The sequence below is a fragment of the Rhizophagus irregularis genome, chromosome 20 (assembly GCF_026210795.1).
Source record: "Rhizophagus irregularis chromosome 20, complete sequence".
In the NCBI taxonomy this organism is placed as follows: domain Eukaryota; kingdom Fungi; phylum Glomeromycota; class Glomeromycetes; order Glomerales; family Glomeraceae; genus Rhizophagus; species Rhizophagus irregularis.
In genome coordinates, this window is record NC_089448.1 from 430887 (window position 1) to 444264 (window position 13378).

The 13378-nt window shown below is 26.5% G+C and overlaps 3 protein-coding genes across 3 annotated transcripts; all 3 read right to left on the reverse strand.

Moving 5' to 3' along the window:
- Nucleotides 1–1804: 1804 nt before the first annotated feature.
- On the reverse strand, nt 1805–5732 carry OCT59_012732 (uncharacterized protein; the record flags this gene model as incomplete). Its single annotated transcript, XM_066140322.1, has 12 exons — nt 1805–2013; nt 2176–2641; nt 2716–3198; nt 3332–3359; nt 3780–3796; nt 3872–4014; nt 4180–4315; nt 4446–4853; nt 4933–5114; nt 5250–5319; nt 5403–5618; nt 5694–5732. The coding sequence occupies 12 exons, from the start codon at nt 5730–5732 to the stop codon at nt 1805–1807; spliced, it is 2397 nt and encodes a 798-aa protein (XP_066001208.1).
- A 4980-nt stretch (nt 5733–10712) lies between these two features.
- OCT59_012733 (uncharacterized protein) lies at nt 10713–11684 on the reverse strand (the record flags this gene model as incomplete). Its single annotated transcript, XM_025330845.2, has 3 exons — nt 10713–11290; nt 11381–11461; nt 11537–11684. The coding sequence occupies 3 exons, from the start codon at nt 11682–11684 to the stop codon at nt 10713–10715; spliced, it is 807 nt and encodes a 268-aa protein (XP_025167653.1).
- Nucleotides 11685–12929: 1245 nt separating this feature from the next.
- OCT59_012734 (uncharacterized protein) lies at nt 12930–13319 on the reverse strand (the record flags this gene model as incomplete). The annotated part of the gene is made up of 3 exons (XM_066140323.1): nt 12930–13025; nt 13091–13169; nt 13270–13319. The coding sequence occupies 3 exons, from the start codon at nt 13317–13319 to the stop codon at nt 12930–12932; spliced, it is 225 nt and encodes a 74-aa protein (XP_066001209.1).
- Nucleotides 13320–13378: the final 59 nt, after the last annotated feature.

Genomic DNA, 13378 nt, shown 5'->3' on the forward strand with positions numbered 1-13378 from the left:
TGGCGTTATTATTGCGTTAGGGTTATTTTAGGATATTTAGTTTATGGGTTTATAGGTAAAAGTATATAAAGAAAATTAGGGCAATGGCAAATTTATTGTATATTTATGTATTAAAAATTGGTAAAATTAATAAAATTTATAAAAAATTTTGCGTTTTCATAATTTACATAATCGCGAAATCATGTTACATTGTGACAGGTAGGATATTGCATATCCCCTCGTATCAAGAAAATTTAATTATTTATTTTTAATCTTAAGCTCCAAATTGACAAATAAATTTCAGTACGATAAATTTCAACATATTGAGTAATTAAACATTAGTTATTGATTGGTTATAAAAAAAAAAGAATGATTTTTTCTTTTTAGACTACCCATCCTTTAAGGCTTAAATAAAATAACTTTTCAATAAAAATCCATTTCCTTTAAATTAATTTTCGCTGTTCTTTTTATGATTTAAATGTAATCAATCGAGAAAATATTAGGTATGAAATACCTTAGATAAATAATTATTTAAATTTGAATCTTTTTTCTTTTTTTAAGAAAAAAAAAATGAAATTACGAAAAATTTATAATACAACAAGAGTTCATGTTTAAAGGGAAGTTAGGACTATAAAATGTAAAATATATGAAATGTGATTTATTTTGAACTTGTTCAATTTCTAATAAAATCATGACATTCGAATTTATAATAAATATTTTTTAACTTATATTAATTTAATAATATTAGGCCGGTGACATTTATCAAGTAATTAGCAAAAAAATCTACGATTTGCACACATGATCTGGATATTTTCAATAATTATAAACTTTTTATTGATCGATCATTGTTATCCTTAATTAAATGAAAATAACAGTTTAAACAATTCTAATTGGATAAATTTCAATACTTTTCACTGATTGGACTTTCTAAAATTAGTATACAAGAAAAAAAGAATTTTACCATATCGGAGTACCATCTTTTTGAAGAAAAAGGATAAGAAATGGGAAGCGGTAAATGAGTATTTGATGGAGTTAATGAAGTATTTAGTAATTTATAGTAGGATTTAGTAAATGTGTAGGGATAGAATAAGGGTTATACCAGAAGTTTCTTTAACTTTAGTAAAATAAAGAGGAAGTATTAGACGCTATACTAGCCCTTTTACAATTACATCATATTTTAATACTTTTGGTGCATAATACTGCGAATTTATTAATTTGCGTTGCAAAAAAAAATAATATACAGTACATTGACTTTTTGACTTTTTTCAGGTAATTTATTTAAGACTCTTGTCAAGAATTTCTTTTTATTTCAATGATGTTATGGTAATCAGTATCTCATCGGGAGTTGTATTTTTGTATAGTCTATGTAGTATACAATTATATAAAAAATAAATAAATAATTCATATGTATTTCAGATTTATAAAAATTTATATAATAAAATTTACATTGGATAAATATAAGATTATAGACTCTACAAAAAATACACCTCCGATGTATGTTAATCATTATTTCGTAAACATAATAATGAACACAATTTTTTTAATTGATAGACTGTGGAAATATGCTAATATACTAAAATTTTAGTTGAAACTGTTACTACCTTTATTGAAAATATTTTTATTTAAGATCATCTATATGAAGTTCAATAAACTCTTTCTATCTTACATTTCAAACCCTTTCTTAAAAGAAAAAAAAAAATTATAGATATAATATATAAGAAATGAGATAAATAAAAAAATAGTAGTATAAGAAATATAACTTTGTAAAAAAACCAGCAATTTCTACTACACAAAGGATTACTTGCTTGTAAAAGGATTAAGTAATCTAGATGTATAAATAGCTTGTGTATGAGTAGTCAATTGGTTTACTTTCAATCATTAAAAGATTTTCTTTTCTATGTTCTTGAGTCTGTTCAAATTGTTTTCTAATTTCATAATGATGTTCTTGTGCTGTTCGACAGCTCCCATTTAACAAATTATAAAATAAGTAAATCAATTCTTTTATTTCAACAGATCCCGGTCTATTGTCTGGATCTAAATTCCAACATTTTTTCATCAAGTCAATATAGCATTTTGGTGCAATTTTCTCATTTAATTCAGGCCTAACTCCACTGTATATATTTAATATTAGAGACTTATCATGAGCACAATTAGCAAAAAGTTGTTTTCCAGTTGCAACAACGTACATAATCATACCAAAACTGTATATATCTGCTGCTCGAGTATAAGGTTTTCCTTTTAATACTTCAGGTGCCACGTAAGGCATAACTCCATAAATATTTGTTTTATCAGTATCTCCAATTTTTCTAAATAATCCTATATCAGAAATACATGCTTCATAACGATCATTAATATGATTATAATTATAATTAATATAATCTTTATCACCAGGATCCATTTTTGTAAATAATATATTTCCAATATGAAAATTACGATGAACTATGTGATTTTGATGAATTTCATTAAGTCCATTAATAATATTAGCTAATGCACTTAATCCCTTAAGCCAATCAAAACTTTCGTGATTTTTTACTAGATAATTATTGAAAGTTCCACCTTCTGCATATTCAAATACCATAATATAATCATTTGTATTCGGATTTTGAGATATTCCATATATTTTAAGAATATTTTCCATTGATCTATTTGAGTATATTTTAACCTATTAGATAGTAATTTAATTTTAATAATTTTATATTATTACTGAAAAAAAAAAATTATGAAGAAATTACTTACTTTATTTATAAATTCATCAAGAAAATTTTTGGAATTATGTAAACATTTCAAAGCAACTTTTGCATTTGGTTTTCTTTCCCATTTATATTCTTGTTTTCTTATTCCTTTCCATTGATGATTGATTTTTTTATCATATAATAAACCATCCTTCCATATTGCTGAATATACTGTAGAATAACATCTTTTACCTATTTCTCTAATATCATCAAACTGATCATATGATATCCATTCAAATAATATTGTACCGCATATTTTAATGTTATAATCATTATTAATTAATCTCATTTCTTGAATCAAATCATTAATTTTTTTGTTTTCATGACTTGTTTGACATGATGTACAACTTTTATTATTTATTTCAAGTTCACTATCATATTTTTTACCACATTTTTCACAATAATATTTATCTTGAGAAACCAAAATATAATCATTTGTATTTGGATCTTGAGATATTCCATAACTCTCCTTAATTAAATATTTAATCTGTTAAATATAATAAGTTTATAAAGTTAAATCATTTATAAATAAATGGAAATAATAATGTTATGCAGGTGCGTTGCAACACACCTGCGTATAAATTTTAAATTACTTTCAATTTATAGAAATTAGTACATACCTCATTTAAAAATTCATTATTACAAAAGCTTTGTGAATTATTTAAATATATTAATACAGCTTTCTCATTTAATTTTCTTTTATATTTCTTAGTTCTTTTACTATAATGTAATGATCCTTCCCTCCGTATTGCCGTAAAAATTCCACTTTTTCCTATTTCATTAACATTAATGAACTTATTATATGGTATCCATTCAAATATCATATCATCACAATTATTAATTTTTAATTGTGTATTTTGAATTAAAATATTAACCTTCTCATTTCCGCTAGTCCAGTTTATAAAATTAATTTTTAAATGATTCATTTGACATAATTTACACCACTTTTCAAAATCACTATATTTAAATTCATAATTTTTCCCACATTTTTCACAATGAGTTTCATAATAATAATCGGAAAAAATCAAGATATAATCATTTGTATCTGGATCTTGAGATATTCCATACCCAATTTCTTTTTCAATCTATCAATATATATATATATATATAAAAATTAGTATTATTTAATATAATGATTAAAATTAAAGAAATTTAATTACCTTATCTATAATTTCTTCATCATTAGAATATTGTAGATAACTTAATGAAACTTTCACATATGATGTTCTTATCCATTCTTTTTTTTTAGTATCACAACGTAATGGACCATTTTTCCATATTGCTGTAGTTAAACAATTATCACCTATTTCATTAACATCAATAAATTCATTGTATGATATCCATTCAAATATATCCCCATATCCATCATATTTTAATTGTATTTCTTGAATAAAATTATCAATTTTTTCATTTCCACTAGTCCAATTTGTAAGATTATTTTTTAAATAATCACTTTGACATGATTTACATAATTCACGATTATATCTATCACCACATTTTTTACAATAAAGATCAGAATATTCATTAATAAATACCAAAATATAAACTTTTGTATCTGGATTTTGAGATATTCCATAACATCCTGTTATTAAATATGATTCAACCTATAAAAAATTAATATGCATTTATTAATATTCAAAACTAAATAAACTAAATTCATAGAAAATTTTTAATACCTTATTTATAAATTCATTAGTAATATTTTGTTAAATCATATAAATATTTTAAACAAACTTTTTCATATGAATTTCTTTTCCATACATCATTCCTCGTTTCATAATGTAAAAAACCATCTTTCCATATTGCTTCAGTAAATCCTACTTTTTCATTTATCTCTTTAATTTCAATAAATTTACTGTATGGTATCCACTCAAATAATGTTTTATAACCCTTAATATTATTAAGTTTTAATTGCTTTTCTTGAATAAAATTATTAATTATTTCATTTCCACTAGTCCGGTTTGTAAGATTATTTATTGCATGATTTATTTGACATGGTTCACAGTAATAATATTCAGTATATTCATTACCACATTTTTTACAATTATTCGTAAAATAATAATCGGAATAAACTAAAATATAATCTTTTGTAACTGGATCTCGAGACATCCCGTAGCATTCCTTTGTTAAATATGATTCAATCTATTAAAATACAAAAAAAAAAATGAAATTAATATATCTATTTAATACTCAAACTAAATCCATAGAAAATTTTATTAACCTTATTTATAAATTCATCAGAATCATATAGATATTTTAAACAAACTTTTTCATATGATGAACTTCTTATCCATTCCTTTCCAATATAGGATAATTTACCTTCTCCCCATGTTGCTCTAGTTAAACAATTATTCCCTATTTCTTTAACATCAACAAACTTATTGAATGGTATCCATTCAAATACTACACCAAATAAATATTTTGACTGTTTTTCTTGAATGAAATTATCAATAATTTCATTCCCACTGGTCCAATTTGTAAAATTATTCTTTAAATCATATGTATAATCATAATTTTCATGATAATTAGAATATTCACCACTAAAAACAATAATATAATCTTTAGTAACTGGATTTTGAGATATCCCATAGCCTGAATATTTTTTAATCTATTAAATTTTTTTTAAAAAAAAGAAATAATTAACATAAATATTATTAATATTCAATCTAAATTTAAAGAAAAATTTAATACCTCATTTAATAATTCATCGGTAACATTTTGTGAATTATGTAAATATTTTAAAGAAACTTCTTTACATGAATTTCTTTTCCATAACAATTTATTAGAAAAACATCGTAATGTACCTCTCTTCCATATTGCTTTAAAACCATTTTCTACTTCTTTAATTCCAATAAACTCATTGTATGGTATCCATTCAAATAATGCACCATATCCTTTGTAATTTAACTGTTTTTCTTGAATGAATTTATCAATTTTTTCATTCCCACTGGTCCAATTTGAAAATTTTGTTTTAATAATTACTTTCCCATGTTCTAACTGAATAAGTTCTTTACGTTCCATTGAATGTTAAGTTTTTTTTTTGAATAATAGCTCGATTTAAATGGCATAAAACTAAATTTGGTTAAAGTGGCGTAATAAGTGTACTACGAGAGTACGAGATCGCATAAATGACGTATTGTGTATCGATCACATGATTAATTTATTAATTTCGAAATTTATATAACGGATGTACGAATGTACGGATGTATAATACAGATGTTTATACTATAGTTAAAATGAAAAATTTTAATTAAAATTTGTAAATTTGTAGCAAAAATAATAAAAATCATAATCATAAACAAGTACAAATATCATTATATAGACCAGTAAAACATCAAATCGTCTTTCATATATTTAAGACTTGAAACTAAATACCAACAATAACTTTCCAAATATGAAACATCATTAATGATAATTAAACTTTTGATATTATTATACAACTAGGGAAATTTTAAAATGATATCTTTACCAAGATAGATTATAATGTATTGTTTATTTTATTTTTAATAAATAGTAAATTGTATTAAAGATTAGGTGATGACGTCGGTCGAGCTATAACCATGATTTTTGTCTGATCACTTGACCAACCCGTTTAACCAATTAATTTCATTTTTGTTATGTGATCAGTGTATCCAGTTCATAAATGGTCAATACCAAAATTGCCAACATTTCCAAAAATATCAATATATCGAATCGCTTATTACCACTTATTAGACTTTCATCTTATATTCGTTTAAACTTTGTGCTTGAATTTCTATTTCAGTTGTATTTTTAACTTAGTTTCCTTTTTTGTCGATTCAACTTTATCATTCGATCCTTTTACTTTTTATTTCATTTATTTGATCCTTTATCTTTCTTATTGTTTTGATTTATTACATTTTTGGTCCTTGTCTAATTTAATAATCCTTTCATTTGCATTTTTGTTCAGTTTTTCCATTAATTTTTAGGATGATTTACCAAAAAATATTTCAAGCGATTTAGTATAATTTAACCCATTTTTGTATAAATAAAACCATTTTTGTATAAATAACAAAATTATTTTTCATTCATACATAAGACGACATAAAGTGGTAAAAATGGTTTTCATAAACCATAAAATCAAGTTTGTATAGCCTAAACTAATAATAATTTATTCAAAAAGTGATAATCTAATTATATTTAATTACGTACTGTATGTTAAGTCTTTTACGTCAAAAACAGAATTACTATTAATATTCATATTCTGGCGTAGTTTGAAGTTAACATTAATTTACATAAATGAACAATCAATAGCTAACAAATTTATAATTTATTTTTGTTAACCAAAATATTACATACAAAACCCATAAATAATGGCTAGTATCACGCAATTTACTTAATGTTCGATACAATTCTTTAGTAGTTGGTCTATTTTCTGCTTTAGCATCCCAACATTTAGTATTCAAATCTGCAAGTAATTTTGATATACAGTATGTTTAAAAAAATTTGGTCTAAGTCCTTTACATATTTAATAGTTAAAGCATGATTATGAAGAATATTATTATAAGGAGTTTCTTTAGATATATATTCATTCATCATTCAGTTATTCCAAATGAATAAATATCAGATGCTTTTGTATATTGATACACGTAAAACTTCTGGTGCCATATCAGGTAATACTCCATAAATTCCTTCTTGTTTAACTGATTGCTTTTCATTATTTGCTGGTTGGCACATTCCTAAATCACTTATATATGGACCAATATTACACAATATATGATTACCTGAATGAAAATCTTTATGAACTTTCCCAGCATTATGAATATCTAGAAGTCCACTTGCAATTCGTTGTAATTCATCAATTTTCTGATTCATTATTGGAGTAGTAATTTCTCAAATTTCCATCTTCACAATATTCTAAAACATCATATAATCTTTGGTATTTGGATCTTGAGTTATTCCAAAACATTGAATAACGTCATTAAGATAAATCTGATGATGAGTTTAATCTAATGAAAATATTGAAGGTGAAAATTTTTAATAATATATATAATAAAAATAAAAGTAAATGGATTACATTTCTTATTTTAATTACCTCATTTAAAAATTCTGTACTAATACAAGAATTGTCCAAACTTTTTAATGCAACTTTCTGCCATACCTTTTCCATTTTTGATTTTCAATATCCCAAAAATAAATAAATCTTTCAGTCCATTCAGCTGAATAAATTTTACCAAATCCACCTCTAGTGATATCGAAATAAGTAATATCTTTAATATTTTCAAAAGTATCCATTAAAAATTTTTTTGATAGTACACAGCATTAAGTTGTGATTGTTGTATAAATTCATCAATATCTTTATTTCCACTAGTCCAATTTTTAAAGTTATCCTTAAATCTTTTAGCATTATAAGGTTGACACCATCTTACTCCTGTCAGGTTCATCACATTCTCCACATATTCTATATACTTTTTTCTTTTTTTTAAATCTTCCATATAAACTATTTTATCATCTATCTCTTCTGCTGATTCAGTAGTTGAACCAATAGTAGAAATTGTAACATGCTTCTTTTTAAAATAAATGATTTAAAATACATTATTATTTAAATTAAAAATTTCAATAATGTTTTATATTATTAATGATAAAATGTATTGTTTTACCTGGTATTCACTATTAAAACTGCCTTCTATAAATTTCTTTTATTTTCTTTAGAGTTCAATTTTGATAATTCCATATTAAATTAATTTGGATTGTATATGTAGATTGCAATTTACTTAGTAAATTCAAAGATAATATTAACTATATAATAAAATGGAACGTAAAAAAAAATTTTTTAAAAATTACGTAGTTCAGATAAATTTATCAACAAATAAGCCCCTGTGCAGCGTGTGTAACATTCAAAATTTTGATACAAAAATTCTATATATAGTATTGTTTTTTTACTTCAAATCACCGGGGTGATCATCACCGTTGGCCAGAATTATCAATTTTTACCGGCATTATATTTTTTTAATGCTGGTCGATCGTCATAATTTCAGTCACTGGTGATCATCACTCCTCGGTGATAGTTAGAAAAATTCCATAGTATTAATCTGATAATATAAAATACTTTAAAAATCGAAGAATTAATCGAAAAATCAAAAAAATGACAACGTGAAACGAAATCCAAAAAGATTAGGGTCATGTAAATTCCGAAAATTGTCAAAAGTGTTCGAATAGCCAGTACTGGTGTTTAAGTTTCGCTTGCGGCGAGACAATATAGGTGAAGAATCTTGTGCAGCAAAGTGTATTCGACGACGTTTGTATTACGTAAAAGAAAATTTTGTTCTTTTTACATTTGTTGAACAATTTACGTCTTTCTTTCTATACGGATTGATATATGTCAACATGAAGTTCGTAAACAAAAGATAAAAGCAATTTTATAATAATTTTAATTGAATTAATGTGTGCTCTAAAGATAGCAACTAAATCTTCTGGTATTAGGTTCAAAAGTAAAACCATTGGTTAATGGCGGTGAGATATCTTGAGTTGTCCATCTGAAAATATTAGAAATGTCGTTGATCTGAAGCGTTAATTTGTCTGCGTTGACGTGTTACGTGTAAGAGTTAAAGATGTTAACTCGGTCCTAGGGCTTATCTTTTCGGTCTTAAGACCAAAAGAACTGGATCCAAAAGACTACAAACTCTTATGGTCCTGGTCCTGAATGGTCTTTGTAAACAGCAATAAGACCGTCAGTCTTTTTAAGACTGGTGGTCTTTTAAAGACCACACATATAGATTATATAAGTATGAGAAATACTATGTAACAATATAGAAAATTTATTTAAAAAGATATGTATATTAAAAAAAATCAGTTTATTACTGAATCAGCCAAATCGGTTTAGAATAAATTGTAACAAATTAGATAATCCATTAATCTGTATTAAAACTTAACATGGCTAAGCAACGTTAAATGGCGCAGTAAAAAATATTTAAATAATGAATTTTAACGTTTTGTAGAATTACTCGCCATCCAGTGATTATAGAAAGATAAAACAGCCACCGTTAGATTCGTCTGGATGAGACGTTTCCAACATGCTATATTTCGTCTTTCTACGATCACTGGATCGAAAGATAACTGACCAATAATATTTAAGACCGAAATGTACTAGGTGTCAGGTTAAATTTTCTAACTAACTCCTATTTTATCAAGCACGCTTTTTCTAATAAAATTTTCACAAGATGATGTATCGATCAATACCTATAGTAAAGTATGACCTTCTTTCATTGCTTTGTAACGCCTTACATCATCTGAAAAGACCGAATTTTACATTCCACATAAACCATTTTTTAATGAAGTGTAGTGTACTATAACTGATTTATTTTTTACCAAACCGCAAAAATTAGCCAATCAAATTTCTATTTAAGGAGGTGAGGAATATTCAGATCTCACCCCGGGTTAGGAATAAATTCACTTTTTTCATAAATCTTTAAACAATATTAATAAAAAATTAATATATCATTTTTTTTTTTTTTGAAATAAAAATAGTCTACAGCTTTATAATAATATTCTAGCTTAAGCTTCCTAAAAATATTTATTTTTTCATTATTTAATAGATTTTCAAAATTTATTTTAATATAAAAAAAGAGATAAATGTTTTTGTTGTAAACAAATATGTATACTTCGGAAAGCAGTTAGTCCGTAATAAACAAAACGGTATAAAAGAAAAAACATTATCACGGGTACTTTCTTATTAAGATGACGTACAACGGTACGGACATCGGGATTCTAAAACGAATCCTTCGTTACACCGGAATCCGGACTAATTACAAAGGGATATGCAAGGAGTGTGTTACACATCTATTCATTTGTTCGATAATATGCCGACACGACTCAATCACTATTTAATTATTTCTTATCTCGGCTCAAAAAACACGAACACGAAAAAAAAACAATGCGGTTGTAAAACTTGGTTGTTTATTGTTTGTGTTTGTCAAATAGGGGATAATTGTAGATCAATTTACAACGGAATTTTTTCTAAGCTAGTATTCCATCTAAAATGATTCAGAGTATGAAATGAGCTAACACTACACCTATAATAGCAAAAACTATTGCGCTACAATGAACATTATCGCCGGCGTCACTGGTTTTACCAACGCAAATACCCGTGCAACTGTTGTTACTACCGTTGCCACTACCGTTGCCATTCCCACTGTTACCGTTGCCATTACCGCTGTTACCGTTGCCATTGCCGCTGTTGCCGTTAACATTATCGCTGTTGTCTTTATTATTGTTGTTGATGTTATTACCGTTGTTATTATTGTTGTTATTATTGTTGTTATTATTGTTGTTATTGTTGTTATTATTGTTGTTATTATTGTTGTTATTATTGTTATTATTATTGTTATTATTGTTGTTATTATTGTTGTTGTTATTATTGCTATTATCTTCGTAATCATCGTAATTAACATTATATTTTTGATTTGTCTTAGGTTCTTGCAGGTCTTCACTTGTAGAAATAACAATTTGATCCTGCAACTCACAACCGGGTCCATTAGTGCGTATGTGAAATTCAGTTCTTCCGGTAGTATTTTTAGGTATAAATGTAGCTTTCGGTTGTTCATCCGTTAATACTGCATGAACTAATTTTAGAAAAAAATAACCACCATTTTTTAATAAAAAATAATGATGATAGCATAACTGACGAGAAAATGTATAATACTTTTACTTACAAGAATCAGGTCTTTCGGATTTTGTACAATCATCATCATATTCATCGAGTTCAAACGTCTTAGTGCCTATTCTTATAAATACTACCTAATAAAAAAGTAATAATTTTTATTTATTTAAAAAGAATTTATTTCATGTTGATTTTAATGAAGTAATACCTACAGGCTCATCATAATGTACATCAACGAACATGGGGTCAAACGGATGATCACCATCTTCAACTTTGACATCTATTGCATTACCATAATTTATAACTGCGAAAACAAAGATAACTAAAAAATAAATAATAATATTTTTTTGAGACATTTTTTTTTTTTAAAGAAACAAGAAAAGAGTTCGAAAGTATTTAAATAGATAAATTTAAATGAATGTACGTTATATATAGAAATAATTCGTACTTCATTGACGGATGTACTTTGTATTTTTATTTTACTATGTAAGGCAAATTGGCAAATTTCAATGTAAATGTGAACTCATTATAATATAAATTCAAAAATAAATCTTTGTGTCGTGTCGTACCATCAATAGGATACACTACTTTTACCCTAACAATCAATAGTCACGTCTGCACCTTGGCGGGTGTAACTGTTTACAATGGTACCAATATGTGGATCAGAAAATCTTCCGTATTTGCCAACTGTCACATTTGATGACTTCTTATTCCGAAGATACTTCGAAATCTCTTTCTTCGCCCACAAATTTAACAAGGTCATTATCATTTTTTACACATATAAAATCCGCACCAAAAAATCTGACTTTAAACCATTCGCAACTAATTTCAGTTCCTCAAATGATCGTCGCGATCGCTAAGGATTTTCACCTTCTATTTAAATATTGTCGAACGATTTCAAGGTTAAGGATTATCTTTAAAACTCAGTTAGTTTGTTCTACGTAAAAAGATATATAAAGTTCATTAATATTAAAAAAAAAAAAATTGATTTTCTTGATATTATGGCTGATGAAGCACACGACAAAAAGATGATATCAAATGTACGTTGAAGAGAAGACAATTCAAAGACAATAGATTATTTATAACTATTGGGAATAGCCGGTGATTGCTCAAAGAGTACAATTAAAAAGCTATTAAATCTCCAGTCAAATTTCTCAATTTAACCTATGGCAATCAGCGAAACAGGGAAAAGCTCCGAACGTATATCATTCCTTCATTAAATCATTAAACAGTAACTGATCGCTGATGACAAATTGATATAGAGCAAAATATGTCTGTGGTATGACGTATATATTAAATAACTAGTAAATCGGGAAAAAAATAACTATGTGATTTTTTAGCGATCATGTTCGCTGAAAATTTTTTTATTAAAACAGATAAAGTAAACTAATTATACAGGGAATCGAAGTGCGAAGTGGCCCAGATTTTAGCCTTTCGAAGAAATAGCCAGTTTTACTAAAATAAATACAAAGGTTCGGGACTTTGCCCAATGATATATGATGAATTACTACGCTAAGAACTATTTGGTTTTTCCGCAAGATTGCTAGATGACCTATGCTTTTTATTTCCCTCTCCGAGAATCTGAATCCGATTTTTGTACCTCATCCAATAACCAAGCAATATGTCGGACCAAGAACCATTTCAACCATACCTCCCATGTTCTCACTGTCATACACGGCAATACCTTTCTTTCGCATCTGTAATAATCCCGAATACCTTACCCGCAAATGCTCCCTCCCCATCTCGTTTGCCTTACGCTTACGGTTCGATAAAGCGGAATCGAGTTGTACGGCATTCTGGGCAATACCCTTGTAAAACCTTCATCCTTTACCTCTGTCACACTAACCGTTTTTGCAGTTTAGAGCAAGTTTAGAGCAAGTCTATTGCGAAATGTGTCCATAGAGTCTTGTGATATTTTTTCTGATCGGAGCTCAAACTTACCTTCGTATAAATTTGCGCCTGCAACAAGGTAAGAACATGCTACATTTCATTGATCGGGATAATCTTGAGACGGGCCTCCAGTTCGGCTATAAGATGTTTAAGTATTGAT